Below are 25,841 nucleotides of genomic sequence, written 5' to 3' on the forward strand. Positions count from 1 at the left end.
CCCAATCCCGCTAGCCTATCCAGAAGGATACCATGGTCGATGGTATCAAAAGCCGCTGAGAGGTCCAGGAGAACCAACAGGGACGCACTCCCCCTGTCCTTCTCCCTGCACAGGTCGTCGTACAGGGTGACCAAGGCAGATTCAGTACTGTACCCGGGTCTGAAGCTGGACTGAAATGGATCCAGATACTTAGTTTCATCCAAGAGTGCTTGGAGTTGTCCCGCCACCACCCGCTCCAACACTTTGCCCAGAAACGGGATGTTGGCCACTGGTCTATAATTACTGGCCAACTCTGGATCCAGTGATGCTTTCTTCAGGACTGGTCGGACTACCGCCTCCTTTAAAGGGGCAGGTACCCAGCCGTCCCTTAGAGAGGCGTTGACAATCTCCAGGACCCAGGTCCCAATCCTGTCCTTGGCTTTCTTAAGTAGCCAAGATGGGCTAGGGTCCAGTAAGTAGGTGGTAGGACGTACTTGTCCAAGCACCTTGTCCACATCATCAGGCCGCAACAACTGAAACTCAGCCATCAATTTTGGACCAGACAGCAACATTGGCACCTCCCCAGAAGAATCTGATTCACTGGTCGAGTCCAGCTCGTGATGAATCTGAGCGATTTTCTCCCTGAAATGCTTGGCGAAGTCATCACGGCGGGCCTTCGAGGGTGGCACAAGATCTTTCTTTGGGCCCAGATATACTAGCCCCTGTACCACCCGAAAGAGCTTCGCTGGACGGCATTGTGAGGAGGCAATGGAAGCACAGAAGAATTTCTTCTTTGCCGCCCTCACCACCACAGCATAGGCCCGATCATGGGCTCTTAAGTGTGTTCAGTCAGATTCATCCCGTGATTTCCTCCACCTAAGCTCTAGACATCTCCCAACCCGCTTCATCGCCCGTAGTTCAGGTGTTTACCAAGGGGGATGAATGGGCTCTGCCAGGTGGGAGAGGACACTTAGGAGCGATCATGTCAATAGTCCTGGTCATTTCCCCATTCCAAAGTTCAACCAAGGCATCGACAGGAGCACCAGCCTTATCAACCGGGAAATCCCCCAAGGCCTTCAGGAATCCATCCGGATCCATCCGGCTCCGGGGGCGAACCAGCACAATTGAGTCCCCACCCTTACCAAGGGAAAGGCCGCTCTCGAGCTCAAACCTCATGAGGAAGTGATCCGACCATGACAGAGGTGTCAGACACAAGTTCCTCACCCTCAGATCACCCTCTTCCTGCCCCATTGAGAAAACCAGGTCCAGAGTGTGTCCACGTTCATGGGCTGGGCCAATGATGTGTTGAGACAGCCCCATGGCCGCCATGGAGGACATGAAGTCCTGAGCCACCCCAGTCATAACCGTCTCGGCGTGGAGATTGAAGTCCCCCAGGACCAACATCCTAGGAGTCTTGAACATCAAGTTCGAGACAATCTCTGTCAGCTCAGGCAGGGAGTCTGTTGGGCAGAAAGGTGCCCGGTACACCAACAAATTCCCAGTCTGTCTCGGTCGCCCAACACCAAGTAGAGGCACTCTAGACCCAGCCTCGAGAGGACAGGAAGCCCTGTAAGGGAAATAGAGGCTTGGTAAACCAAAGCGACCCCCCTCCCCTCCCCTCCAGGCATGGTCGGTGCTGGATCAGATACCCAGGCAGGCACAGTTGAGACAGGGAGACATCCCCCCTCCCCCCAGATCTCTGTAATGCACACCAGGTCGGCCCCCTCATCCACAATCAAGTCATGGATGAGGGATGATTTATTTTGGACCGACCTGGCATTAAGCAGCAGCACCGACAGGCCTGGGGTGTCTGTCGACAGGCTGTTGACAAGACTACCTGGAACCCTCAGGCTGGGGGAATAACCAGAAAGAGGAACTGGTGTTAACCATCTGTCCCTCCTTCTTCTACGTGGACACGTTAGACACCCAACACCATAATGTCCATTGCCCACAACCACCCCAATGGCAGTGCCCATGCGCTCCCCAGGCAACCCCATATTTGTAGCTGAAAATGACTCCTTTAAAAAATAAGCTAAAAACACATTAAAACACTTTAAAACACCCCCAACACATCCCAATCCAATTAACAATCCCACCCGCCGGTCGACAACAAAGCCCATGGCCAGTCCAGCCCCCGCACGGCTCCCAAATGGCAGCGGCCGCCTTTGGCCATTGCCCTTCGGCTGCCAGCCCTGGCCGCATCTGGCGAGATAAGCCGGTGGCCCGTCCCTGAGCCCTGCCGCCAATCCGGCGTGGCTCTCACCCAGCGCCAGCAGGGTGAAGAAGCAAGGGCGGCCGCATGGCACTCGCCGGCCGGCAAGATGGCAGCGTCCTCCCTGGCAGCAGCATCGTCGACCGGTCTGGCGTCCTGGCGTCTTTTCTAAAGTTAATACAACTTTAGAAAGGCAGTCTTTGGCTCTGCACATACAGTCAGGATCATGCAGAAAAGCCATGTCAAAATAGGGCCACTGCAGAGATCGAATTGGCAAGCAAAGGGCATAAAGTCTGTGCCACTGGGCCCAGGTTCAAATCCCAGCTCACCAGGTGTCCTTGGGCTAGTAATGCTGTCTCCTGCTCTCATTCTAGCTTACCACATGTGAGGATAAAATGAGGAGGGAAGAATGTCTACTTGCAATCCTTGGAAGAAAGATGGGAGGTAGCAATAAGTTGTGTGTGCTTATTTATTTAAAACATTTTAACACTCTTGCTCAGATGAAAAGACTCCCATAAGATCAAAAGAAACAAGGTTGTTCCTGCCCCCAGGTGACCAGTCCAAAAGACATTGTGTAAAAGCAAAAGGAAAGGGATGTGGGGAGAAAAGGAAAGCAGACAAACTTGGGCATCACTTCCTTCAAGCTGCAAAAGTACTGACAATGACCAACTAGAATGGAAAAGGAAGAGCCAAGAGGAAGAGACTCCTAGCAGAACAGATGGAATGACTCTGGTTTTTCCTTTGCTGCAGCCAATAATTATTGTGTCCTCCATCCTGTGTTTGCAGTGCGAGACAGAGGGGCATGCAGAGCAATGATCCATAGAATGGCCAAGGGTCGGACTCGGCTGAATGGCTGATGACAACAACCTGTGTGTGTGTTTGCCCTCGGCAATACATGCCATATGTAAGGGTGCAATATGCAAGGTTAGAGAGAAAATGAGGCAGAGCTTCCAGCATGACCCATCCATTGGATGAGGAACGCTAGAAATGACAGGACTTTTGTAGGTCTAAGGATGTGTAAGATTGCTCCCTAAGTCTAGCAGCAGGGAGCTATAGTCAGCAAAGCAAAGTGAGAAGAGGGTCTAACTCTCCACTTGTTGGCGCGTTGTAGCCGGTGAGTTTTAGGAGTACTAAGCAACGATTGGTATGCTGTCAAATGCAGGACTCATTTTGACCTAGACATTTCACTTACTTTTAAAGTGCAAGCACTTGAACTTGTCTGGCACATCTTCCCTCCTTCATCTGGATGGCATCTTCCCCTGGGTGAGGAATCTTCCCTCCAGCTGGATGTTACTTTCACTCTGCCCTGCAGTGCTATAGCTGGACTAGGGGGACCCATTCCACCCAGAGAAGGACAAGCGAGGAGGGTCACATCAGCAGAGCCCCTTTTAGTCACTCTGCCGCTATGCTGTTAAAAATGCAAAACTGCACGTGATTCAGAATATTGAAGCAAAATCCAACTGTTGGCCAACTGTTCTGTGGCGTGCTTGCCAGATGAAGCAACACCCAGGGCCATGCGGCCGCCCCGGTGGAAACCATTCAGGATGTTCAGGGTTTGCGATCACCAGGTGGCTGGTCCCCCGTCCCGCTGCGCCCCCTACCGGAGCTCCCCCTTCCGCGTCGCCCCTTTGGCGCCGGCCCCTCGCTCAGTCGCGCAGGGAGATGCAACCGGGTGGGGGGCGCACCCGGGGAGGGTCTCGGGGCAAAATGCTCCGCCAGGGCGGGAAAGGGGCACGTGGGGGGCAGCCTTTCCCCCCAGGGCGCTCAGCTCCCGAGAGAGCGCGCGCCGGTCCCGAGGGGCAGGCGGCGGGCTGAGGAGGAGCCGGCGTAGCCTGACGGCGCTCTCGCTGCTTCGCCTCGGAGGCGGCGGCGGCGGCGGCGGCATCAGCAGAGGCGGCGGCGGCGGCGGCGGCGGCGGCGGCTCCTTCTCCTTCCTCCCCACCCACCGCTGGCTGCTCTCCGCCTTCTCTCTTTCCCTGCTGCTGCTGCTGCTGCTGCTCTGCCAGGCGAGCCAGCCTCTCTCTCGGTCTTCACTACCGGGTCAGGCTTGGAGGAGAGCGAGTGTGTGAGCCAGACAGACATCTCCCCACCTCGCTCCCGCCTCCTACTCCAGCAGACACAGCGCTGCCGCCTGCCCGCCCGCCCTCTCGCTCCCTCTCCCTCTCTCTCCCCGCTTCCCTCCATCCAGTTACTGTACAACTAGTATAGTCTCTCTCGCACATACACGCACAGCATCCTGGCTGAAGCTGCAGCTGCCATGGCTAGCGGCTCCTACCGCACACGCAGCTAAGGCAATCGGGGGAAACAGTCTCCCACCCTTCCTTCCTGCCGTCCTTCCCCCTTTGCATCCTCGCCCCCTTTGCAGCCTCCCTTCCCTCCACCTCATTCAGACGACAGGGAAGCGCGGCAGCAGCTCTTCCGTGCCGGTCCCCCTCCCCGCCTTCCCCCCTTCCCCGCACAAGCCAAAGGAAACTCCAAGGACACCCCAAGGCAAAACGCGAGCGAGCGAGAGAGAGAGCGCGCGAGCGAGCCCATCCCTTCCCCCCCACGGCAATGTCCAAGGGCTTGAAGAAGAAAAGCCACTGGACTAGCCGAGTCCATGAGTGTGTCATCGTGAGGAACCAGGAGGGCCAGCTGGGCTTTGAGCTCAAGGGGGGAGCCGAGAACGGGCAGTTCCCGTACCTGGGGGAGGTGAAGCCCGGCAAGGTGGTCTACGAAAGCGGCGGCAAGTTGGTGCCCGACGAGCTGCTCCTGGAGGTGAACGAGACCCCCGTGGCCGGGCTCACCATCAGGGACGTGCTGGCTGTGATCAAGCACTGCAAGGACCCCATCCGGCTCAAGTGTGTCAAGCAAGGTAAGGGGAGGCGAAGGGGGACGGGAGAGGTGGCGGCGGCGGCGAGCCGAGCCCCCGCGCCGCGCGAGGCGGCGGGGGGTGCCCGGCCGCGCTGCGTCTTAGGGAGCAACTTTTCCGCTTCGGGGCAGTTTGGGGTAGTTCTCGCTCTCCCCTCCCCGCTCGCGGTGGGGAAGGCGGCGGGCGCGGCGCGCATCGCGCTCTCGCCCAACGCGTGTCCGAGGTGGTGCACGGGCGAATTAAATGTGCGTCAGAGTCGTGGCCGCGCTGGAAGTGGCTGGCGAGCTGCACCGAAGCAGAGAAAGTTCGGCAGGGCCCAGCTGGGACAACGCGCGCACGGAAGGGGAGCTGGCAGGCGGGGCGGCGGAGGGGGACGGGTGGGCAGGGCTTACATAAACGTCCCCTTTCCCCCCGCCGAAGCCCTCGCCCCCAGAGTGGAGCCCTGGGATGCGTGAAGCCCGAGGATCCCCCGAGGGTTCCTGAGCAAGTGCAGAATGTCACCTTTTCTGTCATTCGTGAAGCGCAGCCTTTCCTCAGCCTATAAACGCTGCAGTACGCACTTGAAAATCAGCTCTGTGGTACTCTGAGGCTGCTGCGCTCACATGCACACGATGTCCCCTTCCCTGAGAGGCACTGGATTCCCCGGGACTTTCTTTGGATAAAACATGCCTAGGATAAGCTTGCACAGCTCTGGGGACAGATGGCGTGGCTTCCAGGCAGGGGTAAGCCCTGGCACCGATCCCTGCCCCCTGCCCACGTAAATCTGGATCTTGGCGAAAGCAAAACCGTAGCGGGGAAGCTCTTCTATTTGCGAGGAGGACAGCATCTCCAGCGCGTGCCGTGTAGCAAAAGGAAGGTGGGGGTGAAGTGTGTGTAAACATTATGACAGCTCTTAAATAAAGAGACTTCCCTGGAAAGCATCAGCTGTGACTAACCCTCCGGGGAGGTGGTAGTAGCCATGGTAGGGACCGGTCTGGGTACGAAGCCGCAGTGTGCAGTCGAGAGCGTTCCGATTGCTTGGGATAATGATAATTATAATTCTGCGCTGAATCGCCAGCCAGTGGGGGGGGGCGGGGCGAGGGTTAGGCTTAGTTTAGGAGCTGGGTTTTCCCCTGGAACTGCATAATGCGTGGGGCGTGTTCGCCCAAAGGCGCTGTCTTGCTGCTTGCTAAGCCCTTGACCGCTTGGAGCTTCTCACCATCTTCGAAAATGGGCTTCTTTTGCTTGTTTTCTGGTTGAAAACAGGGGTTGTGACATACTGAAGGAGTGTTATTGACCTTTCTTTTTATGGGCAGAACGTCGTATTTAAATGTAAGGGGAAATTCTAGCAGTAGGGAACAGGATTAAGCATGTTTCGTTTCTTTCCCCCACCTTCCATTTCTTTTGGTTTTGGTTTGGTATTAACTTTGTGACACTGCTTCAAAGATAGAAGAGACTGCAATGAAAGATTGCAACACAAGGGTTGTAATAAAAGCTTTTGCTAGTCCTTTAAGGCACCCAAAATCTGCTAACTTCAGTGAGAAGCTAACTAATAAATATTCCTGTTTGTTGGGGGCAGTACTGTGCTTATAGATCTGTGATATTTTGCCTCTCATATGAAACTGGAGTACTTTGTCACAGAATCTAAACTCATGCTACTAAAGCTCTGTGTTGATAGAGAATGGAATGTAAAGTAGGGGTCCTGTCCTTTAAATTCCCAGACAGACCTAGAACAAGGCAGCCATCCTGAAAGAATAGGTGAGAGATGGTTAATTACAGAAGATCAATAGCTGTCAGATATATAACTGGAAAGCTAGCTGCAGGTCTTAGAGTCCTAAACTAAGAAAAAAAAAGTTTCAATAGAAATGTTTTGGAATTGAAATAAACACATGCTTATCATCAGCAATACTTATACCTGCAAAACAGGGAAGACCTTGGGTGCTTCTCTACACTATGAACATGCAAAGTTTAACTGTCATGTCCATCTGTGGAACCCTGGAAACTGTAATTTTGTGTGATTGTTAAGAAATTCCCAGGGCTCCTAGCCTTTAGTCCTATACTTATTTACTGGTGGGGAAGACTTGCTAAGTTTAATGAGTCCAAGAAGTAGACATGCATAGAATTGCACTGCTTAATAACCATTAGGTATTAATAACCATGGAGTTAATAGTGTCCACAAATAACTCCATGGCAGTTAAACTGGCTGGAGTTTGAACTGTAGATACATTCTCAGCAATTCATTCTAGAATATATAATGCTAAACTGTAATAATAATTCATATTCCATGCTCTGTGTATTCCACTATTTTAGATAAAGTTGAATGATAATCATATTAATCAAAAGGGATAATGAACAGCTTTCTGATCTAACCCCTGACATTCAGCTTCCAATGGCAAAGGTTAGGTTTTCTCTGACTAATTATTTGCAATGGTTTCTGGGTTTTCACATGTCTCAGGTGATGGATCTGATCCAGAGCTTGATCAGGCATTTGCAATAGCTCTCTCGTATAAGAAGCTCACACCTTTAAAACCATTATGTCCTGATGTTTTGTAAAATAAACTGTTACTTGGGTATGTATCCGAATCCTAAGATACTGTATTGGTTAAAAAATGGTATAGGGACATGGATAGTTCATACAATAATTGAAGGAGAAAAAGTAGGAAAGGACTTACTGTAAAGCAAAGTGCATGGAAATGAGAATTAGTCATGCATTACTGATGTACTGCACATAATTACTGACTTCAGTAAGATTTACATGTGTATGCAGTATAAAGAAAGCCATTACTTAGTTTTTAGCTTTGTAGGTATCGCCAAATAAATTTCAATGACAGATAATGTTATTGGCAGGTTCCAGATAACGTTATGGGCAGACTATTGTCATGTTGCTATTGCTTTCTGCCTACCTATAGAAAAATGAAAATGTATTTTGAAATAACTTGTATTTTTGTGCCTGGTTGTAACTGCCTGTGATTATATGGAAACCTTGGACCTATGTTGTAGCATATACTTTGGATTAGACAATTTATTCCTCACAGTCACTATTCAGTTCTTAAGTGTCCTTCAGCTGGCATCTCCTTCAAAGGAGTCAGCACAGCTTCTTTAAAGGAAAAGCATATCTAGTTTATGTTCAGTTCATCCTTCTCCATGCACTCTTATCACTTTATCACTTTTAAGCCATATCTGCTTTGGAATTGGTTTTAAGGCTAGCAATGGACTATTATCTGACACACAAAAATATGTGGGTCAGTGATATTGCATGGGCGTTGCAAGCTCACATGAGACTGTGATACTGGGCACCAGGTTCTATATAAACTATAGTAATAAGACATTCCGTGCTAATGTCCTTAGATTAGGAAATATAAGTAACAAAGTAACTGGTTTTATATACTGTCTTTCTGGGCATTCTTCTGCAGGGACAGAGTTGCAAAATTTAGCTTTTTTACAGAAGGAAGCCTTGTTCAGTTTATACATGGCCAATTTGACCTTTAAAAAAATCCAATTCAGTGTTGGTTCTGTGCACCTTCTTTTTGAAGGATACAGGCCCTTCATATAAAACATACATCTAATAATTTTCATCCCAATGTATCTAACAGAAAAAGATAATAAATAATATGTTTTTATAACTTGCTTCTCTTTCTAAGACTTGTGGATCAAGGTTAATAAGGTCATTATCACAGTTTCTGCATACATTTATCAGTGATCTCTCTGTAAATTTGTTCACTGGAGACAGTTAATTAAAACATCATGACCTTGAATGCGCTGTGTGACTGCTTTGGTTTTTCTCTTTCAGAATTAAGTGCTGTCAAAATGAAATCACAGTATAAATTGTGTAGGTAGAACATTTCCACTTCTAACATGGTTGTTAAAGATCTTTAAATGTTGTTTTGTCTTGAACATTCTTAAAAATCAGTTGTCAGGTTTTCTGTTGAAATGAAATAACTTACTGCTTCATTCTGTTTTATAAGAACTTTTTGGACTCTTTTAGCATTGAAGAAAATAATAAAAAAAATCTTGAATAGTTGTGGTTCTATGGATCCAGCTTTTCAAGGACAAAAAAGAGGAGAAAAAGAGAGACAGTTTGTCCCATTATATTTTTTAAAAACAGGCCCATGGCCCCTTATTCTCTGATCTGAGGTCAGAAGACAGCTCCATGCTTGCAGTTACCATCAAAAGAACTGCATCTGCCTCTCCAAGTTTGCAAGAGTGACTGCAGAAAAGGGGTAAATATGGCATTCCAGTGAGTGGGAAGTAGAGAGCTGATCCACCAGGATCTGACCGTTGGATCTGACCTTTGGAGACATTTGTGGTAGAAAAGGTCCAGGTGGAACTCCTGACTGAAATCCTACTATAGATTGAATGAGTGGCCTTATGAATGAGTGAAACATTTGTCCATGCAATTGCATATTTATATACTCATGATATTTTGAAGTTCATAATTGCCAGTGGATTCTTAGAGCGTTTTCAGACTGCATTGCAGAACATTGCCTTTGCCAAATAATTCTTGAGAGATGTGATGTGTTGCTGCGATGGTGCATGCTATTATAGTTTGAGTTGGCATAGCTACAGTTTCCTCCTAAAAGAGGCAAGTAGATTTTGCTAGACCGCCTGGTGATTGCAGGCTTGTTTTAGTGTTTTAAGTATGTAGGTCCGAAGTAACAGAGATATTTTTATGGTGGCCTACATGCATTTCACATACTACCTGGATTTATTCAGAAAGCTGTAAAACTCACAACTGATAGGTAGATCTAGGGAGGAATAGACCATAGCTTAAAAAACTCCCAGGTTCAACCTCTGGCATTTCCAGGATAAGCAAATAACTTGCACCTCTGTTTATGATTTTACTACTGTTTACTGGGGTGCATCTTTAAACTTGACTAGAAGATGTATAAACTGTTCCATATCATTGTCTTATTGCTGGATGGGTATACTAACTTTGTGGTTGCTGGGGATTTCGTGTGGTGCAGATCAATGACATCTCAGGACATCCTTTTTCAACTACTGTTGTGCTAGTTAACTAAATAAATGATTACTCTTCCCTGCATTTTTAAAGTTTACCTGATAACATTTCTTCCTACCTTCTTTAGATGACCAGTAATGCATTTTCTTAGTTTATTGGATACATTAATACTGGGGCTGTTTTGTATTCCTAAGAACATGTATAATGACATAGTACTATTGCATATTATTCATTTCTGTAAGTATCAGTTGGTGATTTATCAAAGAAAGAAATAATTTAAACATTATGCTTGGCTAATTAGAATGGGTTTTCATGTTGAATAAAAAAGATGACTGAAAATTAGATAGAGTTTTGTGTTCTTACCATGATATGCTTTTAAGGAATGGACAATTGTGACAATCAATTAGTTCGGTACATTTTTATTGTCTGTTACTCACTTCCATAACATGGGAACCAGAAAATAAGGCAATGTGCCCATCTGCCTCAATCACTGTACTGGCTGACTTGGATATGTCAGAATTAGAGTTCGTAGTCTTTTCCCAGCCCAAATTGGAGCCTTTTACATGGCAGGCACATTGTCGCATACTGAGCTACAGCATTTCGCCAGAAGTTTGCTTTCTTTAAAAAGATGTCCTTTAGTGCAGAGCACTTTCCTTTAATAGCATTTTAATGCATATTTTCAATGGCAGTATAATATAGTCTTTGATTTCTTTTACCTTGATTTAAATGTCTGCTGAAATGCAGCTCCCTTGACTTTTGATTTGTAGAGGTTCTAAGTCTCATGGTAGAGTTTCTTCATGGGCACAGAAGTTCAAATTTCCGAAGACTACAATGGATTTTACTTCCACAAAAAAGTATGGGTGTGTCCTTTGGATCCATATATTCCCATTGCATATGTAGTGCTTGACATTGCCCTGAATGGGGAAATCAATGCTTACTAGAAACTTTATGCAACATCATAGTATCCCTGAAAGCTGTGAATTGGGCTGACCATTTTCTCCCCAAGCACTGACACTCTGAAAGTCAGAATTCACCGTATGTAGGTATATAATTCCATTTTCCTTGGCTTGGCCTGTCCATAGCCTAAATTCTGAGGATTTAGCATTACCGTTCACCAGGAGTTAAAGAAAGTCTTATATTAAGTCTGTAGGCTCTTGTTATCAGTAAATGTGTTTGAGGCTGTTTATATTGCCCTTTTAAGCTATACAATGTTAGCTTCTGATATACCTCTTCCAAATTCCTTCACGATATCAACTGTTTAACTAAGAACGCAATCCTATGCATATTTATTTATTTATTTATTAAAACATTTTTATGCCGCCCCATTCGCCAAAGCCTCAGGGCGGCTTACAACAATAAATTACAATAAATATGAACATTAAAAATCCAAAAAATACAATATAAAATAAGCCGCCCCAAAGCCTCAGGGCGGCTTACAACAATAAATTACAATAAATATGAACATTAAAAATCCAAAAAATACAATATAAAATAAGCCGCCCTGGCCAGATAAGATCAAATAATACTAACAGTTAAAATGCCACTTAAATAAAAAGGTCTTCGCCTGGCGCCGAAAAGCAAATAACAACGGCGCCAGGCGGACCTCTCTGGGGAGCGCATTCCATAACTTAGGCGCCACCGCAGAGAAAGCCGTCCTCCGAGTACCCACCCTCCTAATTTCTTTCACGGAGGGTTCCCGGAGAAGGGCCTTTCCCGCTGATCTCAAGGGGCGGCTGGGCATATATGGATGTAAGCGCTCCTTCAGGTAACCAGTACCCAAGCCGTTTAGGGCTTTATAGGTCATTACCAACACCTTGAATTGGGCCCGGACTTCAATAGGAAGCCAGTGAAGCTGATGGAGAACTGGAGTCATGTGACCATAACGCCCAGTCCCCGTCAGCAGCCTGGCAGCTCTATTTTGAACCAACTGAAGTGTCTGGACCGTCTTCAAGGGTAGCCCCATGTAAAGCACGTTACAGAAGTCAAGGCGGGAAGTCACCAGTGCATGTGTCACTGTCGCCAGGCAGTCGTACTCCAGGTAGGGGCGCAGCTGATGAATCAGCCGAAGCTGGAGGAAAGCGCTTCTCGCCGCTGCTGTTACCTGAGCTTCCAATGAAAGCTCCGGGTCGAGGAGCACTCCCAGGCTGCGGACCTTGTCCCTAGGAGGGAGTGCAACCCCGTTCAGGACAAGGTTCAATTCACCCTGTCCGAAGCCCGATCCGCCAACCAACAGGACCTCCGTCTTGTCTGGATTGAGCTTCAGTTTATTGGCCCTCATCCAGCCCATTACCTCGGCCAGGCACTGGTTCAGCACAGCCACTGCCTCACCTGGATTGGTGGAAAACGAGAGGTAGAGCTGGGTATCATCAGCGTACTGATGATTCCGCAGCCCACACCTCCTGACAACCTCTCCCAGCGGTTTCATGTAGATGTTAAACAGCAGAGGGGACAAAATGGAGCCCTGCAGTACTCCATGGCATTTAGACAGAATAAAGTTCTACAACTCCCAATATTTCTAAGCTGCAAGGGTGGTTAATGCTGGGAGATGTAGGACTTTTTCTGTCTAAACATGTATTGGATTATTTTCTTGGGCAGGTATGTAATATCTAATCTTACATTAGAATACCACCTCTTTAGTGACCTTGGACTGGCCCTCGGAGCCAAACCACGCAAAGAAATCTTAAAACACTTTCAGAAAATGCACAACAAATGGCCAACCAGACACACAGTACAATGACACTACAGCTCCTCTCTGTCTTTCCGCTTGTTCTCCTAACATGTCATGCAGACAATACATGATGTGACATCATCAGATTTTCTGTTTCCTTGCCTTCAGTTCACATAATTGATGTGGTGTAAGTGGAAAGACACATATTCATTGCTTTAAATGACAGAGAGTAAAAAGCATAAAGAGATACGTATTTTCCTTCTTGTCTGTATTATAACTAGATACTTTTATAAACATGTCTGATACTTAAGTTACAGGTAGAGAGAAAGTCAGTGGTAGCCCATAGGCTAAAGTTTGTTGTATTACCTTGGAGTGTCTGTTGGTTGCTGGGATTCTTCCCATGAATGCTGTACTAGGTAAACCATAGTATGATCCAGACAGAGGGTTCTTACGAAAAAGTGGACAGTAAGTATCATTCAAGAAAGTCTGAATGCCTTGATTATCATGGGAAAAATTGGGCACAAAAAGCTTATAGAAAGGCATCCATACATTCATATGGACTCAGAATAGCCACAAACTTAATGGACAACAGCATGGAATGAGTTTGTGCCTGGAACAAAAATACAAACTGTATAGAAAGCAAAAAGCCATTTGTCCATACCTCATTATTTGTAGTAAAACAACAGCAGCAGAAACAACATACACCATGAACTGCCAAAGTCAGCCCACCCAGGTTTTAGAGATCCTTTCCTTTAAGTAGACATAAAGCAGAAGTAAAAATAACATGTTGGGTTGCAATTGGTAGCAATTTTCCATGTGAGTATTGTAGTTATAGAAAAGAATGCATTTGTGATGATAACCCTCTATTAACATTACAGAGAGAAGCACAGAATAAGATATAATTCTATATTACAAAACATGGTATTAAGTAGGAGTGGTTTTATTTCTTTATTAAGGCAAATTTCCTTATAAAAGTGAGGTACAAATGTTTGACGATAAGGCATGTTATTAAATACTAACAATAGTCCTTAGGCGATATGAACAGAAAGTTGATAGTATTTCTGTGCCAACTGAATTAGACATGACTTATAGAAAGTTTGTTATGTTCTTTCTTTCCAAAATCCTGTTCATTGTTTTTGCAAAATGCTGACAAAGTCTTGTTGTTAGCCTCATCAACTTCTAATATTTCTCTTCCAGAAGTTAATAATACTTTTGTGTATATACTAGTAAATGAGCCTCCAACAAATACAGACCCGTATTTCTAACCATTCTTGGCTCTCCCAGACCCTGAAGAAGGAGTACTACTCCCATCCACCGACCCACCCACCCACATTCCAGCTCCTGTGATGCTTGGCTTCTTCTGCCCTGGAATGTTGGCCTCTCTTATGAGGTGAATTTCATGCCTCAAGTCTTGAATTTTTGTGTGCAGAAATGTCCAATTTGTAGTAATCAGTTTGGCTTGGACAACACACACACAATATAGTTCAGTTTTCTGGATAGTCTGGAAATAGCAACTAGGGGTTACAGTATGAATCCTCAATTTGGGAAGGAGACATGTTCAGATATTATGTGGGTTTTTGTTTTAGTAATCTTGGCTCCTAGCTGAAATTTCTGAGGGCTGCATTTCTGGATTGTACCTCCTCACAAAAATTCACCACTCCAATAAGTGAGTTAATGAGGTTTGTTCATCCTGTTTATTTTTATATACTCACAATTTATGTATACATGTACACACAAATACACAGTGGTTCCTTTTAGATATTAGTGTCAATGTATTCTTTGAGCATGGGGTGGGACAGGTAGGCCATGGCAAACATGTCCACAAATTCAGTTAAACGTGAAAAAAGCCTTTACACACATGCAGATATACAGGTGTGCAGGCTTCAACACAAGCATGGACCCCAGGTTTTTTTGGGGGGGGGGTGAAGGACGTTTTAAATCAAATAAAAATTTGGGTGCATAGGAATCCTTTCCTTGCACAGAACATAATACTTGAATTTTGAGGATGTGGTGAGAGAGACACTGACATTGGAAGCATGGCTAGCTTGCTAGAATCTACTCTTCTCTCTACATATTGAGCGAATGTATGGAGGTTAAAGCCAGAAAAAGGTTCCATTTACCCCTGCCCAGAATCATACCATGATTCATGAGTAGGTCAATGCAGATAGGAGTTCTCAGTGTTAGTGGGCATACTCTGGGATGTGTGCATGTGTGTGAACAGAAATTGTCTATAATTGGCAAGATAGTTTGGGAGGAGCAGAACTATATATTTTTACTATGAACCTGAGATTTAATACCCCCATCCCAGTAAGGATTCCCAAATATGCTCATTTATATTCTCCTATAAAGTAAAAGGTAAAGGTTTCCCCATGACATTAGTCCAGTTGTGGCCAATTATAGGTTTCTTAGCCAAAGGAGCCAGCATTTGTCTGCAGACAGTTTCCGTGGTCATGTGGTCAGCATGACTAAACAACAAGGTACATGGAATCCTGTTACCTTCCCACCAAAGTGATACCTGTTTATCTGCTTGCATTTGCATGCTTTTGAATTTCTAGGTTGGCAGAAGCTGGGACAAAGCAACGGAAGCTCACCCCTTCATGCAGATTTGAACTGCTGACCTTTCAATCTGCAAGCTCAGCAGCTCAGTGGTTTATACGAGTGCACTATCCATATCCCTTTATTCTACTATACACTGCTGCAATTCTCTAGAAAACTGTTCCAGCTAATGGGCAGAATAGAAATTAAAGAAATAGTAGGAGAGGAACAAAATGTTTTAGTTGGGGACACCACTGTGGTGAGAATGTGGCCTTTCTCCTGCTGCCATGCCCTGGGCTCATCTGAGGAACAGAGTGTTCTGTTAGGGATTCCTTCTCTTTCTGTCCTTAAATTAGTGTAATTATACAACCTTTTTTATAGAGAAACACAAAAGATATTTTTCTAGTATTAATAAAATGTACGTTTTTCTCTGTGTATATTATCTAAATTATGTTTTGATAGTTCTTCATAGTTGCAGCTGTAGGAATAATGACTTGAACCAACTTAGCTAAGGTGGTGTAAATAAGGCAAGAATTAAATGCTTTGCAGTCTGTGAGTTGCACTCTTATTTAACCTTTTATTAAGGCCTATATGGAAGTACTCTACAAACACATGATATGTAATCAGTTTGGAGACAAGGCAGAATATTAAGTTCATCCTAGGTTCATGTTTGTTTAGGCTTGCATGTCATGAGAAGCCATGGTGATTTCTTGCCCTTGTTTATCATGTCATCAGAACCCAACCATGGAATTTCAGAAGAGCACATTTGCTTTCCTGAAACTGTAGAGAGATATGATGGTTCTTTGTAAGGCTTCCATGCTTTGCCATGGTTTCTCATGATAACCATACCTGGGAAGACCATTGCTGCTAAAGAACCACCATAGAGTCCTATGGAAAGAGTGCCAGTGGAAATAGGTTGCCCAGTCATCTGATCTCTACTACTCATAGCTCTCTAGCAACCACATATGTCATCACTTGCATTATTTCCAGTGACTGAGTAAACTACCTGTCACCTTGTTTATTCTCTGAAATATGGAGAAGGTGGATGAATGCATTGAGGGAGAATGGGGAAATTATGAAAAAAGTTATTTAAATTTATTTAAATTACTAAAAACCCTTTGGGGACTGAAGTGGCTATTACAGAATTGGAGACAAACTCAGTAGGGGGAAGGGGGAGAACCTACCTCAAAACCTCTGTGGACCAAACAGGAAGAGATGGCTGAAAAGGAACAGTACAACACAGAAAAGGATTTTACTCACAGGCGGTGCTGGAATGAGTGGCAAGAGTGGGAGGATGGAGCAGGGATGATGGAAACTGTACGATTGTCTGTTCAATAGGTCTAGGCAAACATCTGTGAGTCACAGAAACTATGCAGAGTTCTTTTCTGTGATGTGTGAACCTAGGCTTTCATTGATCGATGTTCAGGACCATGCTGCTAGCAGCTCTGGGGCTCTCCACATTTGCATCAAATGCATACAGCAGAGTATGAAGAGGATCAAAATTTCCCCTACTTAAATATTGTTTAAAAATGGCTACAATATTACTTCTCCCAATCAAGCCACAATTAGCTGTGGATGGGTGGAAAGAGCAAATCAAAGTGTCTCTGTACTATGTTAATGAAGTAGAATGCAGGGATGGGTATGAAATTCATTCGGTTCATGCACATTGTAATATGAAATTTGCACTTTTCAAACTGGTGCAGTCCTTAAGTGTATGTGCTTATTAGTCGTCTACGTACAAGGACATATTGATGATTTCTGTATCCAGACTATTGGCTTTTCCAAGCCATAGTGCTGTACAACTGAAGAAGAAAAAAGAACAATATAACTGTGACAGAATTAGCAAGATATTTGGTTTAGTTGTCATCTTGGTTCAGTGCCAGGAACATATACCACATGTTTACTTCTCCTTAGGCTGTTGTTTATTGTCTAAAAACCATCTCAGATGTGATTTTAAAGATTAGACATTCCAAGTTGTTTGGCTCTAATTATTAACTATCAAAGTGTATCTCAAGTTAAATATGTGAAAGCAAATCTCTTCTTTTCCAAGGCTTATCTGTTTGGGAAATAACAAGTAGTCCATATCCTCCAAAAATTCATTTTGCTAAATGTCATGTCATTCTCAGGAATACATGAGTGGCACCCAAGAACGCCTACTACGAGACTGTTTCTTGGGTAGAAATTTCAAGGGAAGTATTATTAAGTTGGTAGGATTTTAAGCATTTTTAAAATATAATTTTATTTTCTCTCACTTGTTAGTCAAATGATTGGAAACTGGTGCCCTCCACTAAAGTCCTTGTTGCATTTTTGGATTGGCAATGGGAACACCATAGAAATGACACTATAAGCTACTGTTTATCCATTAAGCATTTGGGGTTTCCAGATAGAAAATTCTACCTCAATCGCATACTGTAAGTAAAAACAAAACAAAGAAACCAGAATGAATGTACATAATATAGCAGCAGTTGGGGACTTGTGACCTTCCAAACTCCTATTATCCTTCACTATTGGCAATTCAGGATAAATAGGAGTTGTAGACCAAAACACCTGGAGGCCACAAGTTGCCCATTCCTGCTATTTAGTATGCAACAGTGTGGCACTATATGGCAGGGAGAGGTGGTTCAGAGCATGGAATCTGTCTAGCTAGCCTTTTCCTCCAATCTTATAAGAGCAGGTTGCCTGCATATGCAATTGCCAGCTACTTTCCTTGACCTGACTATTAAGCGGGTTCAAAATTTTCATGAAAAGTTTGGTGACATGAAGTTTTGTGAAAATCTGCCAAGTATTTACTCTGAACAATGAGTAAATAAATAATAAAATCAGTAATTTGTACCTATTGCTTAATGCAGCAGAAATACAGTTTTGAATCTAATAAAACACATTACTGAAAGTGTATCATTGCCAAAGTAGCAATTTAAGGCATTAATTTGTTTGACATGTACAGTGGTACCTCGGTGCATGAATGCCTCAATTCATGAACAAATCGGGTTGCAAACAGAAATTTCTGAAAAATTTTGCCTCAGGTCATGAACCCTGCATCAGGTGATGATCGCGATTGCACCCCTCTCCCCCCTGCAAGCGTGCCTGTGATCGCACCCATCTCCCGCCTGAGCGCACTCGCAATCATACCCATCCACCCCGAGCCCGTCTATGGCCGCGATCGTGGTCAAGCTCATGCAGCGATGAAGGGTGCTATCACAGTCATGCTGGGGGGGGGGGAGGGGCGCGGAGATGGCCACGATCTTTGTTGTTCTTTGTCACTTTGCGTCAAATTTTTGTGTGTGTGCTTTTTTTTTAAGTTACAGAACAGATTAACCTTATTTACATTGAACCTTATGGGAAAATTTGACTTGGCCCGTGACCAATTTGTGTCATGACCAGAGTCCTGGAACAAATTAAGTTTGTGCGCCGAGGTACCACTGTATATTTTTGAACACCTTGTGCAATGAAAAAAATAATTTCAGTTCAGATTTTCAGTATCAGCAAGTTTTTTGCCACAGAATTCTGATTGTTTCCATCTTAAAGGTATCAGTGCATTTGACCAAAACCATTGATATGTAACTTCCCCATGGAATGCATAAAAAATCTGGAACTTTAGCAAATTCAGAATGATACTGTGTTGATTTCTTTAGGTCAGCCATCTCACAATGGGTTAGCAAGAAACTATTATAATAATATTTATTTTCAATATTTATATCCTGCCTACCCAACACAGTCCCTCTAGGAAGTTACTTTGAAATAGTACCTACAGATAACTGCTGAACAAAAAATGAATGTTTAAAAGACAATCCTGTTTGTAGGATAAAAAACTTATAAAGAGAATGCTGTCCAGTCACAATATAACGGTGTTGTAGTGAGGAGAGCCTTGTGGTTCATGTACTTCTCTCTATTACCCCTTGGTCTGTCTTATATGGGCATTTCCTTAATTTTAGTTAAGGGGATTCCAATGGTTAAGTGTTGCGTCTGCTCTAAATTAGATTATTGCAATGCATTCTACATGGGCCTGCCATTGAAGATGGTTCAGAAGCTCCAACTCATGCAGCCAGATCAGTAGTTGGGACCCATAGGTCTGAATATGTAAGACCAGTTCAGGCTCACTTGTACTAGCTGCCTGAATTATGGGCCCAATTCAAACTGCTAGTTTTAACCTGTGAAACCTTACATGGCTTGGGTCCACAATAACTGCCAGGTTGCCTATCCTAACCACAACCTGCTCGGATGATGCACTCAATCTCTGGAGCCTTTTTCTGGGTGAGGCTTGGAGGGTGCAGCAAGGGGGAGGGCTTTCTCTGTGGTGGCCCCTATTTATGGAACACCCTCCCCTCTGCAGCCCAGCTGACGCCAAATTATTTTTGGCACCAAGTAAACATAGTCCTTTATGCTGAAGCTTTTAAAGATGTATTTGGCCCCTAGAGGTTGAAGGGGGTTACTAATCCCTAGCATTTATGGGGTCATTCTGTACTGTGTATTTTAGTTGGAAAAAGAACTGTTTTCTTCAAACAAGGTATCAGTAAAATTCACCCCACTGTCTAAATAGGCATGATGGGCCAAACTAAAAGGTACATTTACTAACTTAAAGTTGATAAAATGAATAAGCTCTGACGCACATAATATGACTGCCATGTTCTTCAGTTGCTCCTTGTGGTAGCTGTCCCCATCCGGCAGTGTACTGAATACCATCTCACCCCATTTTTCGGGACATTTTCATGCCACTGCAGAATGCATTCTTTTCTTTTAAAGTTCAGGTCTGCAGTGACATGGGGAAAATCTCTTGATCTGTGCAGCAAGCTGGAAGTGCCTTGCTGTGCTGCATAAAAACAGACATTGTGAATAGCAATTTAAATCAGCAGTTCCCCAGATTATATACACTGGTCCTTAGTTCTTCTGGTATCTTTTTATCTGGTCCACTGCAGATGTATTTTTTTAAACATCCATTGTTATAGGATTCTAAAGGTTCCTCTTTGCTTTTTGCCTATTGCATAGGGATTCTTGTTCCCTTTCCTTTTCAGAACTAATTGTGGTTCACCAAAATTGTCATTATTTTAAACAGTGGTTCAAATGCTGCTTTGATGTTAACCCGTAGCTGGTATTAACAGTGCTGCAGATGTAAAACTGTACATGGGTAACTCTGAAAAAGTTAGTGGGAATCTATTTGTGAGACAGAAAAGGATTAGGAGACTGGAAATGTAATGTCTGAAGTAGTCTGGTATGTTCCCTGATATACCATGATAATTCCATTTATTTATTAAAAGATTTATGCCCCATTTTTCTATTTTATTTCCAAAATGCCAGTGGTGACTAAAATGCTCAAATAACATTCATGCAAAGAGGCAAAACAAGAACTAAGATTCCATATATGCACAGAAGCAATAACAACTAGCCAGAACAATAACATTAAAAAAGAACAGCAACAATGTTAATTTAGTGCTGGGAATGGAACAGTGCCTCCTCCAAATATCTAAGTGGATGAATAGACAAGATCACTGAAAGAGAATTTCTTAAACGTCAAGGCACCAAGTCTCTTGGGGCTTTAAATGGAACAACCAGCCCATGGAATTAGGCACAGAACCACACCAGAAATCACTGAAGCTGGCATAGTAATAGAGTCACATGCTACACAGCAGCTGTGGCCAAAGCTTTAGATGCTGAAGTTTCCACCAGCTGAAGTTTCTAAACATATTTCAAAGGCAGTCTCACATGCAGCAACTGCAGCATGTATCACTACAGATAGGAGTTGGCAGAGTTGGCACAACAGCCTGTGTTGTACAAAGCATAGCTACCACTGGGTCTTCCAGAAGAAAGGCTAGGTCCAAGGACACTTACAATCTGCAGACTTGATTGTGCAGTGCACTCCTATCCAAAAGAGGATTTTACAAGGACATTCTTGCACCAGCAGTCCTATTGACAGTATGGTGTAGTGGTTAAGAGCATGGGACTCAGGCGATGTGGGTTCTAGTCCCCGCTCAGCCATGGAGCCAACTGGGTGACTTGGGGCCAGTCACAGACTCTTAGCCCACCCTACCTCACAGGGCTGTTGTGGGGATAAGATGGAGGAGGAGATGTAAGCTGCCTTGAGCCCTTTGTAGGAAAAAGGCAGGATGTAAATTGAAAAATAAATAAATAAATATTGACCATGTCTCGTCTGGATTAAATCTCAGTTTCATATCTAGTTAATCCCTGTTTTTAAATACTGATTCAAGTTAACCATGTCCTTCTACTATATGATAGAAACGATAGAGTATCATCTGCATATTGTTGACACCAAGGCCTAACCAACCAAATGAACTCATTCTGCAATTTCATGTAGATGTCAAAAAACATGGGAGAAAAGAAGGATCATAGAGACGCTTCCTGAAGAACTGGAATTTTGGTGCCCGTCAAGAGCCATCTCAGTTAGGTAGTCCAAAGGATTACCATGGTTGATCATATCAGAGGCCACTAGGAGATTCAGCAGGACCAAACATTCCTAACTCCCAGCACAGATTGTTCACCAGGGTGACCCAGGCTTTCTCAGTCTGAAATCTGGATCAGGCATCATTGAAATGGATTTTGATAATCAGTATTATCCAGAAGCCCTTGCAGTTGAGTCTCCACCATATAGTTGATCCCTGCCAAAAATAGTATGTTTTATGTTAGAATTTTGAGAGGGTTATTTTTAGCGCTGCTTATTTTAAAGTCATGTGTCCCACATCCTCTCTTGGAGAAGCAATGAACTTGTATCATTTTCAATCACTCAACCAAACCTTCTTCAGCAGCCTTTCCAGCCAGGTAGAATGCATGCGTCGTAATATTCAGATCTGTATAGATAATCTCTACATTCCCAAGCTGTGCCAGTAGAAAAACAGAAGAGCATCTGCCAAAGCTGCATCAAATGATTCTATAATCCCCGTAGAATGAAGGCTGGAATGGCTTGGCTTGACTTGGCTTTTCTTCATTTTTTATATGCTACTCTGTAATCAAATTCTTAAGGCAGCTTGCAGTGAATATAAAATTCAGGTGACTGTATTTGCAAAGTATTTTGCAATCTTGTCACTAAGCTGAGAAATCCTACATTGCAGACTGAAAGCCAGTGTGGTGTAGTGGTTAAGAGCATGGGACTGGGACTCGGGCGATCTGGGTTCTAGTCCCCGCTCGGCCATGGAGCCAACTGGGTGACTTTGAGCCAGTCACAGATTCTCAGCCCAACCTACCTCACAGGGTTGTTGTTGTGGGGATAAGATGGAGGAGGAGATGTAAGCTGCCTTGAGCCCTTTGTAGGAAAAAGGCAGGATATAAATCAATCAATCACACATAGTTCTTCAGAGAAGCAGGAGCTGACATAGTTCCTACAAGAGGGGACAGGAACTGTTAGATAATTCATCCTGTTAGATAATTCATCTAGAACCAGCTCAAGTGATTCATTGTCACAGAAAATTTCCAAAATCTATCAGGAATTCATCTAGATCTACTTATCTGCAGTGATAAAACATTATAGTAGGCTACTTACCAATGCACACAGGGATCCAGTCATCCTAAATCCTATCCATCCATGACAAAGGAACACTAACAAAACTCATATGCTCTATGCTCTATACCCATATGCTCATACTGTTCAGCCCAGAACAGTATGACTGCTGTATAAATAGGGCCAAATGTTATTAGTGACAGCTCTTTAATTCTCATGGACATCCTTGATATTATTAAATTCTGATACATACCCAATAGGGGAGACTCAGCATGAATTTTGAAATCATTCCAGGACAATCAGCTTGGGGTTCTCCAGTTGCAAGGAAATGGTTAAACACTCATTCAGCCAGGCCTCCATTATGTATACTCAAGTGCTGATTATCGTTCAGGAGCAGCCATGTGGAAGGGATAGTTTAACTTGGAGCAGAGGTTGGAGCTAATGGCCCTCTCGCCCTTTCCAAATCTACTATTCTAGATTCTATTACCTTTTAGACTTGAAGAGTTGTTTCCATGACTAGAAGGACCATTAGTTGGGATAAGTGTAAGGAGACTATAGAATTTTCTACTAGAGAAGTTGTCTTAAGTGTAAGTTTTTCCTTCCTTTATAATCATATTCACATTTTATATTGGGAACAGGATGTACAGAACTTGTGAATGAGTCTCAAGTGTGTGCATGTGTGTGTGTGTAATTGTCACTTTTTTTTAAAGGCATGAACATCTTCAATGTTTTTTGCTTCAAGGTACTGTAATTGTATGTCACAAGTGTAGCTTCCTGAGTTCATTGTTTCACCCAGGCATCACTTAAAGGAAGTGAAAATACACAACAGCTGCTTCATGGTACACAGTAGAACCACCTTAGAGTTCAGAACTAGAAAGTAAAGAATACTCTTTCCATTTAAAACTATCAAGGGATTTGGGTTAGGCAGAGTGTAATTATCCAGCTAATTATCTGCAAAGATACTACATTAGCCTCTCTAAATCCTTCTTTACATTCATCTCTGCTGTGTTGCTTAGGAATCCTGTGTGATGGCTAGTCTGTTGACTTGGTCTGAATCCTGCAGTATTACACCAAATTATTTCAATGTTTCTTCTTCCTCACTGCTCTCCAGCTATGGAATACTTCCCTGTTGTGGTTTGTAATAGCAAGAATTAAGAATTTTTATTGGTAGGTGGAAGTAGATGTGCAGAGGAAGAGAGTGCTCCAAATGCTTATTCTACATGATGACTAAAATAAAAGAGCCAAGTTCAGATTTTGGCCTTTCTGGGCAGATATGGGGAAGTTGTTTTTATAAAAATATATGATGCTTCCTGATGCTGAGTCAGGCCTCCTCTTATGTAGCTTAGGATTGTTTGCGCCAACTGCCAGCTGAAGGAGTAGGCAGGAGTATTTGTAACCCCTACTTAGAGCTGCCGGGAATTTAACCTGGGGACCTGTGTATGCCATGCATCTGAGCTGTGGCCCTTCCGTGGGGATTACTATCATCTACTGGCCGTAATTGTGACGCTGTGGGTGCATGTGCATAAGGCACACACAGAGCACATCTGGCTGGCCCTTCTGTGTGTATATAGCTGCACAGTAGGGCATTATAAAGGCGCAAGTGGCTGCCTGGATTCACCACTAGGCAAATAGAAACACCTCATTTCATGACTGAATCAGGTCGCGAACAGAAATTTCACAAAACTTTTGCCTCAGATCATGAACTCCGCATTGGGTGACGATCACGGGAGTGCGGGGGGGGGGGGGGGATTAAGCTTATTTACATTGAACCTTATGGGGAAATTTGACTTGGCTCACGACCAATTTGGGTCAAGACCAGAGTCCTGGAATGGATTAAGTTTGTGAGCCAAGGTACCACTGTATTAAGAGCAAATGTATTGTTGGTCCTACATTTTGTTATCTTTTGAGAGCATTTATATTTTATTTATTTATTTTCCAATTTGTATCCTGCTGTTTTCCTACAAAGGGCTCAAGACAGCTTACATCTCCTCCTCCATCTTATCCCCACAACAACCACCCTGTGAGGTAGGTTGGGCTGAGAGCCTGTGACTGGCCCAAAGTCACCCAGTTGGCTCCATGGCTGAGCAGGGACTAGAACCCAGATTGTCTGAGTCCCAGTCCCATGCTCTTAACCACTACACCACACTGGCATCTACAATTACGGCCAGTAGATGATAGTGATCCCCACGGAAGGGCCACAGCTCAGATGCATGGCATACACCATATTGGAGTCCACCTTTCTGATTTTGGGATTTGAATCATATATTTTACTTGCTTCTTCTGTAAGGTCACCAAATATATTATACACCTCATTATGAAGAATGGGTTACCAAAATTTATATTAAGCAAAATAGCTGAAAGAACATCTTATTTTATTGTTATCTTGCAAATATATGTTTTGCAAAAGGAATATTCATGATTATTGCTTTCTTAGTGTGCATTAGTTAGAGCCATTTCTTGAGCTGTTCGATAGGTATATGTTTGGTATTGCCTATTTCTTTGTTTAATAACTGTATTGACTGGTATCATGGAATACAGATCTATGCAATGACTTAACCATACAGCCTCATGGCATAACCACCCATGTGAAGAAAGTATATTGATTATTACAAAATGTGTGAAAGCAAACAATCACTGTCTCCATCATATCCTAGTTCTTTACAAGGATATTAGGCTGTCCACTGTTGCAGACAGAATACCAGATTTGGGGTAGGTTGAATAAGATCTGGTAGTTTTTTTTTAATTCTTGCCCATCCATATACATATTACTTCTTTTAAACTATGCGTAAAGATGCTTTTTTGTTCTTTAGGGATGAGATACAAATAGAAATGTGGATTCATTAAGAGGAAGTAGCACCAGTTCATATAACCTGCAGCATCTTGACATGTAGATTATGCCCAGGACACCCTAATGGGACTGTCTGAGCTTTCTTTCTAATTCTCAGAACACAAAAACATAAAGAATACTGCATTGTTAATCTGGATTCCCAAAACCCGTTTGTAGCACTATGCAAAATTTAGGAATAAGTCAGCATTGCAGTACTGCACCACTAATGTACTTTCACTGCTGAAAGCTATATGGTAGAAATTATTCTGACCATTAAAACTACCAAATTGTTTTGCTTTCTGCAGAGCTGCTGTGTCCCACTTGTTGCCCTGCATCCATGACTACGGCTCTAAAGATAGTAACATACTATACTTTGCTTTTGAAGGCCA

At 43.8% G+C, this 25,841-nt stretch overlaps 1 protein-coding gene across 7 annotated transcripts in view; it reads left to right on the forward strand.

The window, feature by feature from the left end:
- Positions 1-4,724: 4,724 nt before the first annotated feature.
- Positions 4,725-25,841, forward strand: part of MAGI2 (membrane associated guanylate kinase, WW and PDZ domain containing 2) — a 708,373-nt gene continuing 687,256 nt past the window's right edge. For all 7 annotated transcript variants that reach the window (XM_044423188.1, XM_044423195.1, XM_044423191.1 and 4 more), the window contains exon 1: positions 4,725-5,045. In XM_044423188.1, coding sequence (XP_044279123.1) covers positions 4,745-5,045 — 301 coding nt within the window. In that variant the 5' untranslated portion in view covers positions 4,725-4,744. The remainder of the gene's footprint in view (positions 5,046-25,841) is intronic.

This window comes from Varanus komodoensis, unplaced genomic scaffold (assembly GCF_004798865.1).
Source record: "Varanus komodoensis strain SLA01 unplaced genomic scaffold, ASM479886v1 scaffold13_3, whole genome shotgun sequence".
Lineage (NCBI taxonomy): Eukaryota > Metazoa > Chordata > Lepidosauria > Squamata > Varanidae > Varanus > Varanus komodoensis.